General features: G+C 45.6%; 1 protein-coding gene across 3 annotated transcripts in view; it reads right to left on the bottom strand.

The window, feature by feature from the left end:
- Positions 1 to 20,057, bottom strand: part of RPH3A (rabphilin 3A) — a 61,441-nt gene extending 41,384 nt beyond the window's left edge. Inside the window, exons 1-3 of one of the 3 annotated variants that reach the window (XM_007104649.2) lie at positions 19,974 to 20,057; positions 15,939 to 15,950; positions 7,434 to 7,580 (exon numbers count right to left, since the gene is read on the bottom strand). In XM_007104649.2, coding sequence (XP_007104711.2) covers positions 7,434 to 7,580; positions 15,939 to 15,950; positions 19,974 to 20,044 — 230 coding nt within the window. In that variant the 5' untranslated portion in view covers positions 20,045 to 20,057. The remainder of the gene's footprint in view (positions 1 to 7,433; positions 7,581 to 15,938; positions 15,951 to 19,973) is intronic. The other 2 variants (XM_024120960.1, XM_007104650.2) reach the window with 2 other exon arrangements.
- Between the last annotated feature and the right edge of the window lie 3,707 nt (positions 20,058 to 23,764).

Below are 23,764 nucleotides of genomic sequence, written 5' to 3'. Positions count from 1 at the left end.
GAGCTGTGCTAAGCATTCCATGTGCATTGTTTTCCTTAAGTCATACAACCTGTGAGGTCAGTTCTATTATTCACTCCCATTTTACAGATGGGGAAACCGAGGCACACTGACAGGGAGTCACTTACCAAAGGCACACAGCTGGCAAGTGGCAGAGATGGGATCGGAGGCTAGGTCTAGCTACCCAGACGCTGTTACCCGCTTTGGAAGAATGAAGCCTTTGTTTCATTTCAGTGCTTATAGTTGGGGCTCTTTCTAACCCCTCCACCTGCCCTTTTCTGTTGTGGAAAGTAGAGTTGAGAGAATGTGCTGCTGAGGCCCACAGGGGACAAGGGTCATTGTGGTGGAGATGGGTGAACTGTCCTATGGTAGGAAGAAGTATGAGACTGAACCAATTAATCTGAGTGAATATGTGAGACACCCTGTAAATTATTGACTTCCCTGAAACTCTGAAGTAATTTGTCAATTGCCATCCCAACCCGCACTGCCAAAAGGCAATAGGATAATGTGGAAAGACAGATTAAAAGTCTGGTTTGGCCATGTAAAAGCTGTGTGTCCCTGGGCAAGTGTCTTAACCTCCATGAACTTCAATAACCTCATCTGTGAAGCAAAGACAATAGTCTGTCTCTCTGAGAGAACATAATAGGGATTAAAGGAAATACAACATATTAGAAAGTTCCTAATACAATGCTTGGCTATAAATGTTTATCTTTCTATAGAATAGCAGAATAGGACTCTAATCCTGAAGCCAGCCAGCCTGGGTTTGTTATCCCATTTGTATTGCTTATTAACTGTGTGACCCTGGGCAAGTTGCTTAACCACTCTGGGCCTCAGTTGTCTCATCTGTAAAATGGGAATGATAATAATGCGGCTTAATGCATAGGGTTGTTGTGAGGGTTACATAGATGAATCTACATAAAGCTTTGAGTACAGTGCCAACACATGGTGCTTTGTAAGGGTGGGCTATTATTATTTCTCTAGAAGTTGAGTGTGGTTGCAGGGAAATTCTCATTTGTTTCTTCTTTTCTTGAGCCACTCAACAAAAAGGCTAGAGCCGTGGTTCTCAACAGGGGGTGATTTTGCCCCTCAGGGGGCATGTGGCGGTGTCTGGAGACATTTTGGGTTGTCACAGCTTAGTAACAGCCCCGGTTACTACAGGCACCGAGTTGGTGGGAGCCAGAGATGCTGCTAAAAAATCCTATGGTGCACAGGACAGCACCCACCACAAAGAATTATGTCCCCAAATGTAAACAGTGCCAAGGTTCAGGAACCTTGGGCTAGAAGGACTTGGAGACCACATGGTCCAACTCCCCATTTTATAGATAAGGTCCGGGAAACCCTGAGGTTAAAAACATTCAATGAGAGGCTTAGTTAGCTCAGTTTAGAATTCATCCAATATGTATTCATTTGTTTTCTCTTTTATGCCAGGCACTGGGCTGCTTAAGGAATTAAGAAGACTTCATTTTCATTTTGTGCAAACAGATTCCATAAATTATTAAGGCTGGATGGACATTAGAAGGCATCGACCCAATCCCTGAGAAAACTGAGGTACTACTCAGTGGTTCTCAACATGGGGGGGGTTCAGAGTCCCCCCAAACCTGATGAAATCTATGAATATTTTTTCTTAAAAATGCACACAGGGACTTCCCTGGTGGCGCAGTGGTTAGGAATCCACCTGCCAATGCAGGGGACACGTGTTCAAGCCCTGGTCTGGGAAGATCCCACAGCCACGGAGCAACTAAGCCCGTGCACCACAACTACTGAGCCTGCGCTCTAGAGCCCGCGAGCCACAACTACTGAAGCCCGCACACCTAAAGCCCAAGCTCCGCAATAAGAGAAGCCACCGCAATGAGAAGCCCGTGCACCACAATGAAGAGTAGCCCCCACTCGCCACTAGAGAAAAGCTCGCGTGCAGCAACGAAGACCCAACGCAGCCAAAAGTAAAATTTAAAAAAATAAATTTATTAAAAAAAAAAAGCACACAGACACATGGATAACTATGTCTATAATATCAGGATGTCCCAGAACCCCTGAGTTCTACCCACAGAATGTCTAGGACTCCAAGTCAAAAAAAAAAAAAAAAAAAGTGGCAGGGCGGTAGGGGAGTCTTCCTTTAGAAAGAGGAGACTATGACCTGGTCTATTGTCAGCTTGCCAAACCACAGAAAAGATGCCTACCTAATTAGATGTAGCAAATTCCAAGCATTATTACTCACTTCTCCCCCTTGTCCACGTTTTGGAAAAATTCTGTGCCAAAACTAGAGGGGATGGTGGAACTGGGATGGGGAGGTGATAGCAATCCAACAGATTCTGTCAACGACAGGTCTCTCTGTATCTCTTTCACTTCCTCCTCCATCACAGTGTCTGGACACCAAGGTTAATGACAAATCCTAATTACTTCTTTGGGCCCATCTGTTGAGGGATGTTGACCTCGAATGGAAGCCACCAAGCTGCCTGTCCCCTTGTGGGCAGAATATATGAGTAAATGCCTTTGAGAGGCTCTGGATAGAAATATGATAAAGACATGGAGGAACCTACCACTGGGAAACAAAACAAAAACAAAACCCGCACACACATATTTCCCCAGACAAATGTTTAGTTCCATATTTAATATGTTTTAAAAGTCCTGTGGACACCCCCTGGGTGTCTGTTCAATTTACAAAGGCCCTTTGCACTCTCTGGAGTAGCACTCAGCAGCCTTGTTTGTATAGCCTGGCACCTCTGGCCACAGCTGACTGGATGAGGGGTGGCACTCAGGGTGACCTGGACCAATCAGAGTTCCTTCCCCGGGAATTTGGAATTAGGACTAAGAAGAAATATAACAACTAGGAAGGTATAGTATGAGATTATATTTTCTAAGATGTGGGATGAGAAGCAGACCTTTCATGAGATTAGGCTGTGTTCCTGCCCTTGGATCCCTTGAGATACCTCTGAATCCTTATATTAAATTCCCCTTTTGCCTAATGGGGTAGAGTCTCCAAAGATGACCACCATTAACATCTTCCTTCCCTGGATGCATAAGTCATTCTTCCAGGAAGAGATGGGATCTGTTTCTCCTCTCCAATAGACTGCAGTGGAGTGATGCCCTACCAGTTCTAGACCTAGCTGTTAAGAATCCTGGAGACTTCCATCCTTGCTCTCCTGGGAGTCAGCGGCCATGTAAAAGAGCTCGGGCCAGACTACTGAATAAGGAAAGATTCTGTGGAGAGAGAGGGGCCATGCAGAGTGCAGAGGCACAGACAAAGGATTGGAGCTTTCCTGGCCCTTCCAGTCCAACCCAGCCACCCACTGAATGCAGTTGAGTGAGTGACCCCAGGCTATGCCACATGGAGCAAAAATCAACCTAGCAGAGCCCTGCCTAAATTCTTAACCCACAGAATTATGAAAAAGAGTATACTATTGATGCTTGTAGTCAGTAAGTTTTGGGTGGTTTGTTACGCAGTGTAAGATAACTGAAACAACCTAGCTGGAATTAATTCTTTTTCTTGCAAGCCAAGTGTCCTAACTAGTATAGAAAGTCTACAGCAGTCAGGTCACGCAAAATAAATTCTGAGATCCCACTTAGCGTTGAATAAGGAATGTGGGGCAAAATGAGGCTCTTTAATGAGTTTCCCTTCTGACCATCATCTTTCCTTCTGGGGGTGCTGAAGAGAGCAAAGCTTGGTTGTGGGCTGAGTTACCACTCAGTGAAGGTTTAGACAACACCTTGGGCAAAAGCAGAGGCTCCAAGGTAAGAACCAACTCTGGTCCACTGCATCATCTGGTGCTCCCTGGGGCAGCAAACTCTAACAAAACTGCCCCAGGGAGGCAGCACCTCCTGGGATGACTTAGGGTGATTCTCCCAGGGAACTCTCCATGGCCTTAGGACCATAGAGACCAGCTCTGGCAGCTCTGGAGGTACAAACAGGTTAATAAGATCACTGGGAAGGAATCACTGGGCCAGCACAGAAGGGATTCTAGCTTCTAGCTCCCCAAATGTCCCCTCCAAACCTGAGCTTTAAAAATTTCCATGTCCTGCAAAGTCTAAGAATTTGAGGCCACGCCTTCAGGAAAGACACCTAATAGTTTAGAACATAGTTCTGAGAGTCAGCCAGACAGGGACATATATCTTAGCTCTGTGTAACCTCGGACAAGTGACCTAACCTTTCTAAGCCTCAGTTTCCTCACCTGCAAAATAGCACCTACTTGATAGGGTTGAGAGGAGCAGTTAATGAGTTAAATCCATATGAAGTTTTTAGGTTTGATGTGTGGCACATAGTAAGTGCTCAATCAATAAATGGTACCCATTTATAATGATTGTTTATTACGTAAACGATGACTTCACGTGTCTCCCAGATGACTGTTCGGTAATAGAAAAGAAAACTCAGCATCACAGAGCTGGTGTCTAGACCCAGAAGGGGACACAGCTACATCTGCAGTTTTAACAGTTAGAAGAGCCAGAAGGAGCTCATTTGCTCTGAGAGGTGCAGCCAACAACAGGGTACACGGTCCTCCACCAGACACCCCCAAATACTGTAGAGTCGGATCAGGAAGGATCCTGAGACTCAGACTGACCCGCCTCATTGGACAAATGGGGAACTGAAGCCCCCAAGGCTCATTAATTGAGCCTCAGGTTCTGGAGGGGGAGCCCTGATGGTGCCCCGTTTTCAGCCTCGATCTGTGTCTGATGTGTCTCTCTCCTTTCATCTGACTTCACTCTGATCCTCTCCCAGGGACGTGTGAGTAAAACGGGAATGAGGGCAGGTTCAAGGTCATAAGACACAAATAGCATGGGCTTGCCTCTGGCGATGCTACCAGCAAGGGCTGGCAGCTGGAAGGGAGTGGTGGGGGGGGACGGCTTCAGCCAGAATTTTCTAGGACTATCCTCCCCTTTCTGGCAGAAAACATACTCTCTCGGCAAAGGGACACTCTGTCACCAAGGGCTTGGCCCCAGCTTCCCTGGAAGGCTCTGAAATCTCCTTCAGGGGAAGCCAGGGGCTTGCCAAAGAGGAGTCTCGGGCATGATTCTAGAATGGAGACCTGGGCCAGTGTAAAAAAACAAGTTTCCTCAGCAAATTTGTCATTAATGATTGTCACCATTAACTGAGCATGCGCTCTGTGCCAGGCACTACGATAATCCTTTGCATGTGAATTAAACCCTCCCCAAGACATGTGTGCTAATGTTATCCCCATTTTTCAGCTGAGGAAACTGAGGCGGAGGTAAAGTGCCTTATCTAAGGTCACACAGGGAGTAAGTGGCAGAGCTGGAATTTGAAGCCAGGTCTCTCTGACTCTGGGTTCCCAGGGATTAACCACTGTGCTCTCCCACCATGTCACCAGGTCAGGCAATGTGGCAGGACATGGGGGACAAGGCAGGGAACCCATCAGCCCTGTTCTAGAATGTTCAAGCCAGAATCCGCTCAGTCCATAGAGATCCCCTTAACTTTACACCCCAAGGCAGCCTAGTGGCCACGCTTGCACAATATAGCCAGCACCTCTGGCCACAGTTAACAGGGACAGAATCTGATATAAACATAAGGCAGCCAATCATAGTGTCTTCCCTGGGAATATGGACCCTGGACTACAACATTCTAAGGTCTCCAGCCTCTTGGTCACAGGAGATGCAGAAAGAAATTGGGGGGCAGTATTGTACCATGTTCACTCACTCACTCACCAAATATTTTACTGAACACCTACTATGTACTAGGACTGGGGATTCTGTGGCAAACAAAACAGGCAAAAATCTCTACACTCAGGAATCTTACAATCTAATGGGGAGAGAGATATAATCGATGTATAAAATTCAAAGTTGGCTAGTGGAAAGTGCTCCGCAGGAAAAAGGCTGGAAGTTCTTGCTTCCAAGCAAGAATTTAACATCTATATTCTTCCTTCCTGCAAGGCTGAGGCTCCTTGTTGGTTGAAGTGAACACATATACACACACTCCCACACTCACATACTCACATGCTCACAGACCTCCCGCCTGGACAACTCCTCAATCCTGATGTATCTTTCAAAAAGCAAAATAAAAACTCAAGCCTATACGCAGACCCCTCAAGACCCATCCCTTTAGCAACCTACTGAGGAACCTGACGGAGGGCCGAGCACAAAGCTGACTCCGCCTGTGCCAGGTTATTTGTCATTTGTCAATGGCACCTCTGATCTCCCCAGTCCACTCTGAATAAAATGATCTACAGAGGCTCCAATCAAAGGCACCCATTTCCTGTGTGTTCACAGCATCATTTTCCATCCAAGAATCTTGTTAACCTCCCACTGAGTGGCTGGGTAGGGAGATGAAAGGGCACCCCAGTGCCCAAACCAGTTGTAAGCAGTTGGCAAAGGCTGCCCCTTGGAAGAAAGGTTTGGGGAGGGGGTGGCATCTCAGCAGCTCCTCCCATTTCCCATTTGAGGTTCAGTCTTAGAGGACCCCTTGGTGGCCTCCCTGCATCCTGGCAGTGGAAGTTTCCACCCACACCAAGAGCCGCCCCCCCCATACATACGCTCACTCTCCTCTTCTCCCAGACACTCCTCCCCTCTCACTTCCCCACTCCACCCTTCCCAAGTCCACACACAGAGCCCTCCCTCTCTCTCTAACACTGTCCTAGCTCACTGATGCTCTGACACACACACCTTCTTACATCCCATACATGTTTTTTGTTACCTCTGCCCTCCAAACCCCACTTTTTCCCTTCCTCCTACCATTCATTAAACATGAAGTATGACCAGGCCTGGTCCAGGAACCATACAAGCGTCATTTCACTTACTCCTTACAACAATCCTGTGGGACTATTCATTTTATTTCTCCCATTCTACAAGTGAGCAAACTGAAGCTCAGAGGGTGAAGCAACATGGCCCAGGATCCACAGCCGGCAAGCGGGGGAGCTGGGATGGAAGCTGGGTTCTTAGAGTCCAGACCCAACCTCTGCTACCTCGCTCTCATGCTGGCCTCCCTTCAGGATGGATTTCTCCAATTCTCTCATATAATTCGTTTCAGATGTGCTCTCTCTTTCACGTACTGTCTCTTTGACATACACTTCCTCCCCTTACCTCACCCTCAGCTATCGTTCTGGCATCTGCATGGCCAATGTCTCTAAAACATATCCCTATGCAGCTGGAATGGGTATGACACCTGTGCTCACACACACGTCTCCAGCCTTCAGAGACAATCTCCCATCCCCCTCTCAGAAGATCCCCCCTTCTCCATCTTTAATGCACCCCCAGTCCAGAAGCCCCTCCCCAGCCAACGCCCAGCCCACTCTCTCCCCTGTTCTCTTTTCTGTCTTTCAGCTCTCCCAGCTCATGCACCAAGGATTCCAGCTCTGCCTGAGTGGGTGGCTTGGCACATCACAGATCACAAACCCCGCAGGCAGCCCTGCCCCACCACAGCACACCCGCCCCGAGCAGCATAGCCTCCCGGCCCTCACTGGCTCTCAGAATGGATGGGAAGCATCAGGCCTCACCCGATTCGTTCCTGCTCCATCTCTTCCATCTTCTCAGCACGAGCAATCACCCTGTTGATGATTTCCTTCTCTTCATCTGTCAGCTCTTCCTGCTTCCTCTGTCTGTCTGGCTGACCACTGGGGTGAACGGACCATCCTGTCTGTAGCCTGAAAGGTAATATAGGAAGGTATGAGGCTGCAGACAAAGTCAGCAGTTGCAGAGTGGTGGTTAGGCCCTAGCTCCTGGAGTCTGGTAAACTTCAGTTCAAATCCCTGCTGGGAGACCCTGGGCAAAAGAATCTAATCTCTCAGAGCCTCAGTTTGCTCATCTGTACAACAGGACACACATACCTCCCTCATAAGGTTCTGATGAGTTAATTAAGTGCTTAGCACATGGCAGACACTCTGGAAGTAGCATCTGCAGGAAGTTCATGGAAACCTGGAGGATAATGGTGTTCTCAGGAAAAGAATCTAAATAGTAGACTTCTACAGCAGGAGTGGAAACAATTCTGGGAGGCTGGTCTGAAGCCCTGGATCCCAGGTTGACGCCAGCCCCTGTCTGGCACAAATACATTTGGTGTAGGCCACAGAGTCCTTAAAAAAAAAGTTTAAACTAGTGGTCAACTAGTTTTATAAAAATCTCTTGATTTCACATAAACATCTAGCTCTCCTGCCTCCAAAGCTCCTATAGCATTTTGAGTTCCATCCTGTGCTTTCCTTGATCTTTTTTTTAAAATAAAAAAGCAAATACTGATGTAGCACCTACTGGATGCCCACATTATCTCATTTAATCCTCACGACACTTCCACAAGGCAGGACTGTTATTGTCTATTTTCTGGTGAGGAGACATTAGACCACTTGCCCAAGGTCACATGGCTGGGAAGTGGCAGAGGTGGAATTCGGACCTGGGCAGCCTGCACACTTAACCTCCACAGTACGGAGAGAACTGAACGCTGCAGAGGATCAGAGGCTGCTGGGTAGAGAGCTAACGCTGTGGTCTATGGCAAAGTATCATCCTCTCCACTAGTAACATGGTCCACACCCCACGGCACTGAGGTGCACCGCCCAAGTGGAATGCAGGGTTCAACGCCACTAGAAACTCTTGTCCCTGTTGAGGGAAAAATCAGTAATTATGAATCCCCTGGGGCCAGCACCCCATTAGCTGCCAGCCTCTATTACTTCCACTGCTCTAATCATGTCAGCAGGCATGAAATTGCCTTTGGACACTCCAAGTTGGAAATTAAAGGCCCCATCTTCCTCCCTGCTCCTGCCTCTTCTTCCACCCTCCCACCTTAGCTGGTTTGTTCAGAAGAGCACAGAAGGAAGAGTTTGAAAGCAATGGAAGCAGATGTCTTGGGGGCAAGTCTTGCTGCGAGAAAGGGAAGAAGGGGTAGCCTGGGGAAATCCTGGTGGAAACACATCCTGCCTTGGATCAGGGGCCTCTGGGGATGAACAAATGCTAAACATACTCAAATCCCCTTCCCCAAACCCTCCAATGGCTTCTCATTGATTTAGAATAAAACCCAGGACTACACAGAGGTGGTGGTTGCACAATGTGGTGAATGTGCTAAATGCCACTGAAGTGTGCACTTTAAAACAGTTAATTGCATGTTAAGTGAATTTTACCTTAATAAAAGTAAAACTCAGTTTCTTGCCCATCTGCAAAGTCCTACCTCATCTGTGCTTTACCTGACACTCCATCTTTTTCGCCCCCTCTCACTACACTCCAGCTGTACTGGCCTCTCTGCTCAATCTTGAACACTGAAACCTTGTTTTTGTTTCAGGGCCTTTGCACTTTCTGTCCCGGCTTCCAGGATTACTTATCTCCCCAGATTTCCCCCTTCTCATCATTCAGGTCTCAGCTCAAACGTCAGCCTTTCAGAGAGGTCTTCCTTGAGCTCTCATTGCCCAGGTTCACTTGTATCCATCACTAACTGAAATTATCTTTTAAAAGAAGTTTGTTGTGTACCTGTTTGTTGCCTCTCTCCCCCAACCTGAACGCAGGATTCCAGGAGGACAGGGACCTTGTCTGGGTCTGGGTCACTATTATACCGATAGCATTTAGAATAGTGTCTGAGAGTAAGCACAGAAAGAGTTTTTGAGTAAGACACAATACCTTATGGCCAAACGGGACGATAAATGTCTGATTATAAGTGTGACCCACAGCAAGACTGAAGCAACAGAAGTCACTTATTCTAGGGGACCAAGGAGAGCACCCTGAAGGAGTGACATCTACTCTGAGACCCTGAAAAGGATTTACTGTGATGCTGGTGGAGCTTAAATTTGGGATCCTTTGTTAGCACAGGCACCTTCCAACGCCCTGGGAAGAGGCCTCGTAATGCTCATCTGTCGTGAAAATTTTGTAAAAGAGAGATATTTTTGTCTTCTTTACTTTGAAGAGGGCTCTCCTAAATTACATAAGCTCCAGGCTGCAGAAAGGTATGGCTGGCTCCTACTGAGACCTCAGAGATAAACTAGAGCTGGTGAGAAGAAGGCAGAGGAAGAAACTGAGCCTGACAGAGAAATGGTCTTTGCAAAGCCCTGGAGTTGAGAGAGTGGGCAGTGTGCCTGAGGAGGTGAAGGAAGATCAATATGGTAGCCAGCCTACAAGATGGCTCGCCAAGGATCTCTACCTCCTGGTATTCACACCCTCCCTGTGTCATCCCCTCCCACACTGAATCCCAGCTGGTCCTGTGTGACCAGATAAATACAATGGAAGTGACAGTGGGTGACTTCCAAGGCTAGGTCACGAAAGACATTGCAACTTCTGCCTTGGTGTCTTGGGTCATGCAGTCTAGGGGAAGTCACATGCCATGTCATGAGGACACTCAAACATCCCTGTGGAGAGGCCCGTGTGGAGAGGAACTGAGGCCCCCTGCCAATAGCCAGCACCAAACGTGCCAGCTGTGTGATCCTCTAGCCCTTGTCGAGCCCTTGTATGGCTGCAGCCCCAGCTGACAGAAGACTACAACTGTGCCAGACCCACCCAGCCAAGCCACTCTCAAATATCTACCAACAAAAACTGCAAGAAGTAGTAAGTAGTTTCTGTTGTTTAAGCCACTACGTTTGATATGATTTGTTCTGCAGCATTAGATAACTGGAAAAATCAGCCCAGCTGGAGGATAGAGACAGGGTGGCACAAAGCCCCATTGATGGTGTCTGTGTTCATTTTCGATTGTTACATAACAAGTTATTACAAACTTAGGGGCTTTACACAACACACATTTATTATCTCACAGTTTCCATGTCAGAAGTCCAGGCACAGCTTAGCTGGGTCCTCTGCTCAGCATCTCACAAGGCTGCAATCAGTTGTCAGCTGGGTTGGGTTCTCATCTTGAGCCTTTCTGGGGGAAGAATCAGCCTCCAGGCAAATTTGAGTTATTGGCAGAATTCATTTCCTGGCAGCCATGTGACCTAGGACCCCAGCTTTTTGTTGGCTAATAGCAGGAAGTCACCTCCATGTCTTGGAGGCAGCCTGCAATTCCTAACCAAGCAGACTTCTCCAACTTCATCCTGTGGGCCACTTCCTTCATCAAGTATACAAGGTGACTCTCAAGCTCCGGTCAAATGAGACAGGGTCTTATATAACATGATGTAATCACAAGGGTGATGTTCCACCCCGTTTGTCGTATTCTATAGGTTAGAAACACATCCCAGGTCCTGCACGCACTCAAGGCGAGGAGGTTACACAAAGGCATGAACACCAGGAGGGGAGGCCCATTGAGGATCACCTGAAAGTCCATCTGGCACAGCCTCCCTACAGGGGTCTTTCCAGCCTTGCTTGAATGCTCCCCGTGATGAAGACCTCACTCTCTCATTAGGAGTCTATGCCGTTCTGTTGGAAAGATCTTCCTTACAGTGTGCTAATATCCCTCAGCCCGATGTTTCTTCCCATGAACTGTAAAGGATACATTGGACTCCTGCAAAATGAAGACCACCCATCCTTCCCAAAGAGCCTTAGTTATAACCTCATCCAGCCACCTCCCCAGGTCCCTCTGGTTTTCTGTGGAAATGGATGCCTCAACTGCCCCTATTCTTCCTTCCTTCATCCCTTCTTTTCTTCCTTCATTCTCTTCTGATCGCCCCCTCCATTTATTTCCTGCCTCTATAAAGTAGCTCAGTGACCAAGACAGAGCACAGGTGAGACGCTGGGCCTCATACCCAGTGGAGACCCTTTCAAGGGCACATTCCCACAGCTCACAATCTGCTCATGGGTACGGTCAGCCATGGGTCAGACCTGAAGCCAATGCCTCTCACCCCACCACACAACTCGCTGGGATCAGAACGCACAGGAAATGCACGACTGCAGAAAGATAAGCAGGAATGGGGGTCCAAAAGAGGCCTGCCTAGGATACTTGTCTCCATCTGCAGATGAGCAGAAGGCCTGCTAGAGGCTGCCGGCACCTCCGCAGACTCCCATCCTCTGCTCGAAAACACGCAGTTGAAAAACAGTTCATCTAGTGTTTGAAAATGTCACTGATCAGTCTCAGTGGGGATTCGAAAGCCTCCTGTGGATTTTCATGTTTTAATCCCAAAAGTAAACAGAGGGAAACAAGATGGTTTTTCAAACCAAAGCCTTTGCTCTCAAGGGAGAGAATGGGCTTGTCTGGGCCTCTCCTGGGCTGGAGAACACTGTGAGCACGGGGGCCTTGAGAATGCTCCTGGGACAGGATGGTGGCACCCTTGCCAAGGGCCTCTGGGCACAGGATTCCAGCTCCACATCCTTAAGACCAGAGTCCAGTGTTGGGATCTTGTTAAAAACCAAAGGTGGAGACCAAAGTGTTGCTTCCTTTGACAAGTTACTCAGAGCATTGTATCCAGTCCAGTAAATACCCAGAGGGTCTACTGTGTACCAACTTGAGCCCTCCTTGACCTAGCGGGGTTTAAGATTGGAATCCTGGACCTGTGGCTTATTAGCAGTGTGTACTAGGGCCCTGAGCCACTCTGAATGTCAGTTTCCAGATCTGTTAAGTGGGAATGATTTCATGTCTGTTTCCTGCGGGGACCTTCAGAGGCTACTCCTGACCCTCAGTAGCTGCATGAGGAGAGACCCCTGGCTTACCGGCTGAGACAGGGCGAAGAGGGATGGCCCATCTCTGCTCTCATTCACATACCTAGGACAATGCTTCCTGGAGAATCATTGAAGGGCACCTGCCTCCTATTTCCCCAAATTGTCTAAGCCATGGTTTTCAAACTATTGTCTGTAGTTCCCTGGAGGGATCTCAAAGGGCTGCAGGTGAGTGGGCCGTAGACGGACAGAGTGGGCAGGGAACCAGGCCCTCCATCCTCATTTCAGCCCAGATGGCAATGCTGGGTTCCCAACACTAGCAAAGCAAGGATGCCAGTTTAAAAAAAAAGAGAGTGAGAGAAAAAAAATTTTTAAGAATATAATATTTGATGTTTAATAAAATCATGAGATACAGTTTATTACATTGGTGACCTCAATACTTCACCCTTCTAAGTATCCATGCCCTTTCCCATGTGACTTTGAAATTGATCTCACCAAAAAGTCAGGGTCTTTCTCCCTACCCCTTGAATCCTGCTTGGACTTAAGGCTTAGTTTGGCCAATAAAACACAGGGGAGAGATGTTGTGCCATCCGGGGCTAAGCCTGCAAAAGCCTTGTGTGTTTCTACTTACTCTCTTACTCTCTGTCATCACCATGACAAAAAGCTCAGGACCGCCTGTTGGAGGATGAGAGGCATGTGGATCAGAGCTGAGGCATTCCAGCCACAGCCATCCTAGATCAGACAACCCTTTGATACGTGAGCAAGCCCAGCCAAGATCAGCAGAGCCACCAGCTGAGCCCAGGTCCCTGATAATAAATCATCATTTTTCTATCCCACTGAGTTTTAAGGTGGTTTGTTACACAGCAAAAGATAACTGATACACTATCTACTGTGGCAACAAAAAAGTGAAGCTTGTTAAACTCCCTACATTTACTTTACAGTTTGGTATTATTTTAACTTACAGTTGCACCGTGGTATGTTTAATACTTTCAGCCATGACAGGTCTTTATCCATCACCACTCTTCATATATTTAGCTTCTGAATAAAATAGTATTCAAAGAAAGAATTTTGCTGCTAACAGAACTCTAAAGATCACTGCAGTTGACCTCATCTTGTAGATGCTTGACACTCAGAAGAGGGAAGAGAATTCCCAAGAAATTCTCTTGTGTGGGGAGAATATGGTCAGAGGCTCGAGACACCAGCATTCTGGACGTGCTTCATTTGTGACCTGAATGTACTTGTTTAGGTGCATCTAGAGATGGTCAGAAGGAACTCTCCCAACAAACCAGCACCAGTGGCCTCTAACACAAAAGGAAATTAGTCCTGACTGCAGGTGGAAGCCCCTCACAGATGTTTCCCCCTAAAATACTGCTAAGGGCAGATTCCCAGCTCCTTCCTGCCTCCCACCTTGATTCTTCATTTCATGCACACAACAGTCACGTAATAAATCCCCACCGGATGTCTCTATTAATATATTATAACTCCCAAAAGGAGTGGGATGATGGAAATGCTGTCAGGGCACGAAGGCTCTGAAGCATTAAACAGTGGTGGTGTGCAGAAAATTAATCCTTTTTCTTTCCTTTCTTCTTATCCCCTCCCTTCCCCCAGGATGCCGACAGAAGCAGGTGCCAGCAGGAAGTCTCTTTACAGCTCAGTGAATGAGATTTTAATGAATCCTGAAGGGGGGGTGTGTGTGGAAGGAGGGGCATCCACACCACAAAACATTTTACATAAGCCCTGCTGGTAAAAAGGCCCTTTTGGATGAAATTTACACCTAACAGACTAAAGAGGGTGTCGAAAGGATGCTGTGGTTCCCCGACTCCCTTCAGAAAGCTGAGGGGATCTCGGGCTCCTGGTAATCTTTTAAGCCAGACTGAGTGCCATTCAGCTTTTCTAAAATCCCATGCTCTCTCTCCTATTTGGACTTTGCACATGCTGTTCCCTTACCTGGAACTCCTCTGTCTCTTCTCTATCTTGTACCTCCTTTACATGGTCTCAGCTTACACATTACTTCTTCCAGGAAGCTCTCCCATCATGACCCCAAAGTCTGGTTAGGTGCCCATCATTGTGCTCCCTTGGGCCCTGTGATTCTGCTATTATAGCTTCTAGCACTATAAAGTGTATTTGTTGGTGACTGACTATTTCTTTGTTTGTAAACAAACAAAGACATCCACTCAGACTTTGGCTAACCTTGTATTCTTGGTGCTTAGCACGGTGCATGATATGTGTTTGTTAATGAAGGAAGGAAGGGAGGGAGGGAGAAAGGAAAGGGAAGAGGAGAGGAGAGGAGGGAGAGGATGAAGGAGGGAGGGAAGGAGGATGGACATACACCCTACCTTTCAGCTTTCGGCATTCAGGAAGCCTGAAGCACGTGGGACCCTCTGAAGTCATGAACTTCTCTCTTGTGATGTTCATATTTATAATCGCACATCTCAGCATCTCTCCCTAGCATGTCTGAATGATATGCTCACAATATTCATAAAAAGACCAGAATCTTACCAGCCAACACACAGACTGTAGAACACACACCACACATATATGCATGCACACACAATGTATACATACAAGGTATACATATATAAAATACACACAAGGGTAAAGCAAGGTTGTGATCCACACCTTTCTCTGATTTTGGTGCTTTACGGTTTACAAAGCTTTCCCATGCATCTCATTTGACCATACCACCTCCCAGTGAAGGTGGAAGGGCACGGTTAACATATCCACATTATGGCCAGGGCTCAAGGAGGTGAAGGGCAGTGCCCCAAGGCCACACTGACATTGAGTCCCAGAGCAGGACTCAGACCTGGGTGTTCTGAGGCTAGACTCAGCGTTCTGGCTGTGGCTCTGTTGAAACTTCCCCATCAAGGGGAAGGTAAAAATGACCTCCCATAGTTTCCCAATGTGTACACACAACCAAAGCCCCATCTGCTTTGCAGCCTGACTGTTCATTTGTTGGACCCAGCATCCAATCTGTCATGCATATTTAGGAAATGAATCCAATTTAAAACAAAAGTTATGAGCAAAGATAGGACCTCTGAGTCAAAGGCATTTCACTGGGAAATCAGGCTGACCTTCCATGAGGTGACAGAGACCATGTGTACAGCACATAACTTCCCACAAGCTCTGTTCTGCTCACCATCATCTTTGATTAATGAGAGTAGTCATTTGAGTCACCATTTTCTTTATCTAAAAACAGTGTTCCCAGGCAAAATGTTGCAGAAACAGAGGTACAGGGTGGTTAATAAGCTTGCTGAATCCTACTAATTGCTAACAAAAATTAAATTGAGGGCTCTCCTAAGGAATATTTTCCAACCTTTTATCAAGATTTTTTTTTGAAATTTCATATTTTTCTTTCTCAAGAGGGGTATGTGTTTTTCTTAACAACTTGAATTTGTTTTTAGATATGTGAAACATGCTAGTTCCTTTTTGAACCATCTCTCTTTAGGGACAAGCCACTTCAATCAGAAAAGAGATAAAATTCAGTCTGTAGAAAAATAAAAGTATTACAAAATACTCACTGTTCTTTATCACTGAAGGAAGGCAAAGAAAGGAGAGAAAGAACAAAATGAATAAAGTTAGGGGAAAAAAATCTCTTAACAATATCAAGACTGTCTGGATGCCACAACCGCAACCATTTGTTATCAGTCTTATTATCTTATTCCAGCACATCTAAAACAAGGCTGCAGCACTGTAGGGTTGTATGAGCCACAGCCTTGATTAAAATGACCAATCAGTTCAGCTTTTTAATTAACCAATCTGATCATTTATGTATTTGAATAATGTTTTTTGGCACTAAAAAGGAATCACTTAAAGACAACAGGGCCACCATCATTCTTGGTTTCTGTTGTTTCAAACACTGGGGGATAAGGAGCACACTGAGGTAGGCAATGAGCCCTGAACCGTGACTGGATCATCCAAAAGCAGAACTCGCAGTGCCCCAGTTTGGGGAAGCAAGTCCTTCCATTCTAAAAAGGTGACAAGCCTCTCCACTTACTAGACATGCTACCATAGGCAGGTCACATCTCCTCTTTGTGCCTCAGTTTCCACCTCTGATCTCTGGCACTCTCAGGCTTGCAGACTTGAATACTATAGAGAAGTATCAACTGTCGGAGACCAGCATTTCTCCGCATGTATCCCCAGCATAGACAGCTGAAGCCCTGTCCTACCAATGCAAGAAACAGATACATTCACTTCTTTCAAACACAACCACAACTGTGTTCCAAACACCATCGTTAGATTCAAGGAGACTGAGAGAAATCACAAAGGCAGTAAAGTGTATCTGGCTATAGCCAGCAGTTAATTAAGACTAGATTTCTTAATTTACTGGAGAAAGACATTTGAAGTGTCTGCATTAGCACATCATCACTGCTGCAGACTAGACAGCATGTGTGATGACTATAATTCACCCATTAGCATTTATTGGAAAATAATTTTAACATCTGAAGTAAATGCAGTAGCAATCAAGCCAGCCGGATGCATTCAGAATGCCAACATGTTTCAAAGGAGCCCAGAAGCACTTTAATGAAACTGCATCCAGACTGTTTGAATACTTCTAATTTAATGGTAAGGCAAATTGTTTGGCTTCATATTGACTAAAGTAAACTCTGATGTATGGGGTTTTAATTAACTGACATTTCTTAAATAAAATAAATATTTTACCCCATTCACCTTCAGGCAACTGTTTATCTTACAGAGACAATTTTTGGCTGATAGAATATTGTCTGCCAAGTAAGGTTGGCTTCAAGAGGACATCACGGGAAGGGCTTGGAAACTACAAGTTTCCTTTCAAAAAGGAAACCAACAGAGTTCAATAATGTCTTCAAAACTATAAAACTTGTAGAACTAGAGGAGGTTTTAGGTAGAAGTAGTAAATAGACAGGGACTTTTGCTTCAAGAATATGAGTGCACTAAATATTCCAAAAGACCCTAAGATTGCTAGAAAATAAGGGAATTCTCCAACAACCCTCCCTACTTCGAAACAAATAAACAAAACAGACTTCATCAAAATAAAAAACTTTTCCTCTTCAAGACTCTGTTTTGAAAAAGAAAATGCAAGTCACAGACCAAGAAAAATATGTGCAAAATATGTCTCCAGCAGAGGACTTTTATCTACAACACATGAAAAAAAGCTTAGAAAACTTAATAACAAGAAGATAAATGACCCAATTTTTAAATGGACAAAGTATTTGAACAGACACTTTAATAAAGAGGTTATACGAATGGCAAAATTACAAAAGAAGACATTCAACATCATTAGTCATTAGGGAAGTGCAAATTAAAATCATAAAACTAATACCACTATGCACACATTAGAATGGTTAAAATGCAAAAGACTAATCATATCAAGTGTTGGTGAGGAGGAAGAGAGATGGAACTCTTGTACACTTCTGGTGGAAATTTAAAGTGGTACAACCAATTTGGAAAACAGTTTGGCAGTTTTTAAAAAAGTTTAACATACACCTACTATACATACCACTGAAACATTCTACTCCTAGGTATTTACTCAAGAGAAATGAAAGTATATGTTTATACAAATTTTATTTGTACTAGCCCAAAACTGGAAACAACCCAAATGTTCATCAATAGGTGAACGGATAAACAAATTGTGGTATATCCACACAATGAAATACTATTTAGCAATAAAAAGGAATAAACTATTGATATGAAAAACAATATGGATGGATCATGAGATAATTATGCCAAGTGAAAGAAGACATCTCTCAAAAAAGGAGTACATACTGAATGATTCCATTTATAGAAATTCCAAAAAATGCAAACTAATTTATAGTTACAGAAAGAAGATTAGTAATTACTTAGGGATGGGTGGGGAGAGGGAGGGGAAGAAAGGAGAGGCTGCAAAGGGGAATGAATATGCACATATGCGTAAAAATGATCAAACTGTACTTTAAATGTGTACTGTTGGAGGTAAATCAATTATACCTTTATGAGGCAATTTTTTAAAGAAGAAAAAGAAAACCCAGCAAACTGAATCCAGAACAGGGAGCTGTGAGCAGTAAGCCAATGTAAATGCCAGCATTATGTTCCAGAGGCTGACTCTGAGCTCCTAACAAGGTGAGGAAGCTGAATCTGAGACCCCCACTTTGAGCCAGGACCCTCTAAGGGAGCTCAGGTCACATCCTGGGTGAGCAGCACACCTGATTCCTGGCAGAAGCAAGTGCAAATCTCTCTGAACAAAATATTCCCATGGTAGATCCCCAGGATTCTCACAGATTGAGCTCACAATAAAAAATTACCAAGTGTTTAAAAAACAAGATCTTTGAGTGAAAATCTGCAGGTATAGATAAACAATAGACTTAGGTTGTAAAGGTCTTCACGCAGTGGTTTAACAGTTGAACCTCTGGAGAAAAAGCCCCACTGTGGCTGATTTCGAGTACCTATATGATGTCACTAAATGCAGAACTGGGAGGAAACATGCAGTAGCGTACTATTATATAGTATTTCACCATACAGGTATTATAGGCACAAATAACATAGAGAATAACAAAACATAGTAAAATAATTAAGAAGTGATAGGGGCAGAACAGGAATAAAGACACAGACATAGAGAATGGACTTGAGGACACGAGGAGGGGGAAGGGTAAGCTGGGATGAAATGAGAGAGTGGCATGGACATATATACACTACCAAATGTAAAATAGATAGCTAGTGGGAAGCAGCACAGGGAGATCAGCTCGGTGCTTCGTGACCACCCAGAGGGGTGGGATAGGGAGGATGGGAGGGAGACACAAGAGGGAGGAGATATGGGGATATATGTCTACGTATAGCTGATTCACTTTGTTATAAAGCAGAAACTAACACACCAGTGTAAAGCAATTATACTCCAATAAAGATGTTAAAAAAAATTAAGAAGTGATTAACGCTAAGTATACACCACCTTTGTGTTTAATATAATTTAATTGTAAAACTATACAACTTAATTTTTAATACTGGCCCTGTTTAACAGCTGACTTGCAAAATTCCTGAAAATTTAACATCAGCTCTAAGGAACCACCATGGTACAGATCCAGCACATCACTGAATCAGGTATAATAGTTACTAGAAAGAGTATGTGAAGTTATTTTATGTGAAATTTCCCAAGTTTTAAATGATCAGGCCAAAAATAAAAAATAAAAAACACATTTCTGCAAGTCAGAGTCTGCTGGTGGCCTGCCACTTTGCAATCTCTGATCTAGTCCAACTTCCTTATTTGATTGATGAGGAAACCAAGGCCCAAAGAAGGGAAAGAGATTCACCCAGAGTAGCTCAGATCTAGAACCAGAACCAAGTCTGATTCTAACCAACAGGTCAGTGCTGTTTCCATTCCACCAAGCCACCTCTCATTTAGGGCATGGAGCTCAGAATTTAATCTTGTTACTCCAACCTTGCAAAGAAGTAAAATCAGTGACGTTTCCACGACAAACTCCCACTAGGTTCTTTTTCCTCCACCCCAGGGAGGGAAATTTCTTTCCTTGCTATTCCTCTCCTCCTTCAAGTGTAGATCAGGACCTCATTGCCCCAAAGCAAACAACTCCCAGGAACACCCAGCAACTTACTTTGATTGCTGGGGTCGGTCACTGGGACACATCCAACGGCTAGAGCTGTTGCTGAACACGGTGTCAGTCATGGTAGAAGCCCAGTGCTCCTGGAAAACAACAACCCAGAAAGGACATCATGCAAACAGTTATTCAATCACCCTTTATTTCTCAGGTCCCTGGTCTATGCCAAGCACTCTGGGGGATACAGAGAAGAAACGGAACTTCATCCAGCTTCTCCGCTTTCCAGATGGGGACTTTCAGGCCCCAAGAGGGAAACTGTCACAGCTCCCTCGTGGCAGAAATGGATCAGAGGGAAGAACTTCCTCCCTTTAATCTGTGTTCCTCCCATTCATTGTTGATGCAAGACCACATATCCAGGAGGGAGGGTCAGAGCTCTTAACTCCAATCCAGGGTCTTTCTACTAGAGGAAGTCATCTGACTCATGTACTAGTCAACTTGGACTTGGTCAGGTAAAAAAGAAAACAAACCCACATCTCAGAGTTTTTAGCTCCCAAATGCCAGAGTCATCCCTGGCTTGCTTTCTTTTTAATACCCTACACCCAAGCCATCAGAAAGTCATGCTGGCTTCACCGTCATAATAGATCCAGAATCTTCCCAATGTTCTGTGCCAAAATTGCTACTATGCTGATCCAAACCACTACTATCCCGGCCTGGCTTACTACAGGAGCCTCTTCACCGGTCTCTCTGCTTCTGCCCTTGGCCCACTTCAGTCCATGCTCTACACAGTGACCAGGAGATCATCACAAACATAAATCACAGCTTGTGAAAACAGCACCATCACGGTTAGAATCTCCCTGCTAAAAGGTAAGCCTCTTGCAGAACTCTTTGTTTTGTTCTCTGCTTAAGGTCCAATACCCAGCATAGCGCCTGGCACATAGAAGGCACTTAATAAATATTTGTTGAATGCGTGAATGAGTCTCCATCAACACTAAGTTTAGCTGAACTCAGCCAAGCTTATGTCCTTTCTGAACTTCCCCTCCTTCCCTCTCGCCCAGGTCTAAGCAAAGAATAAGGGGAAAGAGGGACTTCCCTGGTGGTCCCGTGGTAAAGAATCCGCCTTGCAATGCAGGGGATGCGGGTTCGATCCGTGGTCAGGGAACTAAGATCCCACATGCCGTGGGGCAACTAAGCACATGCGCCACAACTACTGAGCTCACGCGCCTCAACTAGAGAACCTGCGTGCCGCAAACTACAGATCCCACGTGTTCTGGAACCCGCGCGCCACAACCACAGAGCCCACGCGCCCTGGAGCCTGAGCTCCACAACCAGAGAAGAGAAAACTCACCGCGACAGCTAGGCAGAAGCCTGTGCACCACAATGAAGGGCCCGCGCGGTGCAACAAAAGATCCCGCATGCCGCAACTAAGACCCAACACAGCCAAAAAAAAAATAATATAAATAAATAAATAATAAATAAATCTCTAAAAAGAATAAGGGGAAAGAGACCATGGAGATCACATTTAATTTATTTTTTTAAAAAGCCTTAGAAGGTAGGTCACTGTGTCCAGTGGGTTCTGATTTCTGTGAAGGTCTTGGTACAACACAGTCTTTTTTCCTAGGAAGCTGAATAGATGAGTAGTTGGGAGGTGAACAGGGAGAGAATTCTCTTTCCTATTCTACAGCCAGTGCAATTATTAAATCTTCGTGTGCGTGAGGCCGGGGATCGGGGGGGCTGATGGTTGGACACAGGGAAGGAAAGGCCCCTTAGAGAAAAGCCATTTCATCTGCTCCTGGGTGGTTAACATAATCTTCCCAGATTAATATGACCATTTCATTGTTTCCACTTTGAAAACAGAAAGAAAGGAGAGATGACTCCTGTTGTGAAGGAAATCTGCTGAAAAGAACCTTAACGTCTCATTATTGCCTGTGTCAAGAGCTGAATGAGGCTGCCCTGGGCCCCTTGGGGACCCCTGGCCTCTGCTGGTGCCGAGAGCCTCAGTTCCCGGTAATGAGCGTCCTCAGCTGCCCTTGGTCTGGACAGCCGAACAGTTCATTTGATTGCCTCGCCTCCTGCTTTAAGGCAGAGAGGCAGCACTGACCTTGGAGGATCCCAGGAGGTGGGTGGAGGGGGAGAGCTGGGACAAGGAATACACTGTCCCCTCCCAGGATCTCTGATCTCCAAATTCTGCTGCCCTCAAGGCAGAACGTGGCTTGCCCACCCTCTCCTGCATTCAGCCAGGCATACCGGGAGCTCATTTCCTATTAAAATTCTGCCTGCAAAGTCCAAACTCACTGGCTGGCCGCCCCATGGAAACCACCCAGCTCTGTCCCTCCAGGCCAGAAGCCACCCTGGACAGCATTGGTTATTTCAGCTTTGCCACCCAGGCTTCTCACAGTGTAACATCCCGGGATGGGCTCCTTGCCCCGGTCAAGCAGCCTGGGCCTGGAGAGGGAAGCCTGAGTAATCAAGGCTATTTGAACAACTGGAGTAACAGCCCAGAGAAAGAAGGTCATGGGTCCACATCTCAGCTGGGGGTGGAGATGCAGGTGGAGGTGAGCGGGTATAGCAGAAATTGTTGATGCCCTTTACAGGTGGTGCTCCCACCCCACCCCCAGCCTCCAGGAGTGTTAGCAACTAGGGGCTTATGGTAGCCCCATTTTACAGAGCATTGCCCTCAGCCAAAGAGAGCAGCTGCCTTGCCCAGAGATATCTAGGAAGCTACCCCCACCCCAGGGAGCAGCCCAGGGCCATGACTAACTGACAAGGGGACCCTCTTACACTGTTGATAGGAATATAAATTGGTGCAGCCACTATGGAAAACAGTATGGAGGTTCTTCAAAAAACTAAAAATAAGAGTTACCATATGATCCAGCAGTTCTACTCCTGGGCATATATCCGGACAAAGCTCTAATTTGAAAAGATACATACACCCAAGTGTTCACAGCAGCACTACCTACAATAGCCAAGACATGGAAACAGCCTAAGTGTCCATTGACAGATGAATGGATAAAGGAGATGTGGTATATATATACAATGGAATATCACTCAGCCATAAGAAAGAAGGAAATAATGCCATTTGCAGCATCATGGATGGACCTAGAGATTATCATACTAAGCGAATAAGTCAGAAAGAGAAAGAGAAATACCATATGATATCACTCATATGTGGCATCTAAAATATGACACAAATGAACATATCTAAGGAACAAAAACGGACTCACAGAGAACAGATCTGTGGTTGCCAAGGGGGAGCGGGGTGGGGGAGGGAAGTATTGGGAGTTTGGGATTAGCAGATGCAAACTATTATATATAGAATTGGATAAACAACAAGGTCCTACTGTATAGCACATGGAACTATATTCAATATCCTGTGATAAGCCATAATGGAAAAGAATATGAAAATATATATATATATGTATAACTGAGTCACTTTACAGCAGAAATTAACACAACATTGCAAATCAACTACATTTCAATAAAAATTTTTTAAAAAACCTGTCTCAGGTTCTGCTTCCAGAGAACTTGACTTCATGTGAAAGTAGAAGGGAGAATCTTAGGAAAGCGGGGCTCTGGTCCCGGAACTCATTATGTGACCCCAGGCAAGCTGCTTAACCATTTCCAATCTGACAGAGCTGGATCCTAACATATCCCCTGCCTGCCTGCAAATAATACTCCAGGAAGTCCAGCCAAGATCTCAAGTTTAAAGGTGAGTTAACAGAAACGGAGGAAGTCCAATGGTGAGCCCCTGACATTTTCAGATCATCCTATCTTTCTCATTGTCCACTACAGAGAAAGCATCACCATAATGGACAGGAAGCCAGGGAGGACCAGCAGAGGGAAACCAACCA

The sequence above is a fragment of the Physeter macrocephalus genome, chromosome 19 (assembly GCF_002837175.3).
Source record: "Physeter macrocephalus isolate SW-GA chromosome 19, ASM283717v5, whole genome shotgun sequence".
Classification (NCBI taxonomy): domain Eukaryota; kingdom Metazoa; phylum Chordata; class Mammalia; order Artiodactyla; family Physeteridae; genus Physeter; species Physeter macrocephalus.
This window is presented reverse-complemented; position numbering and strand designations above follow the sequence as displayed.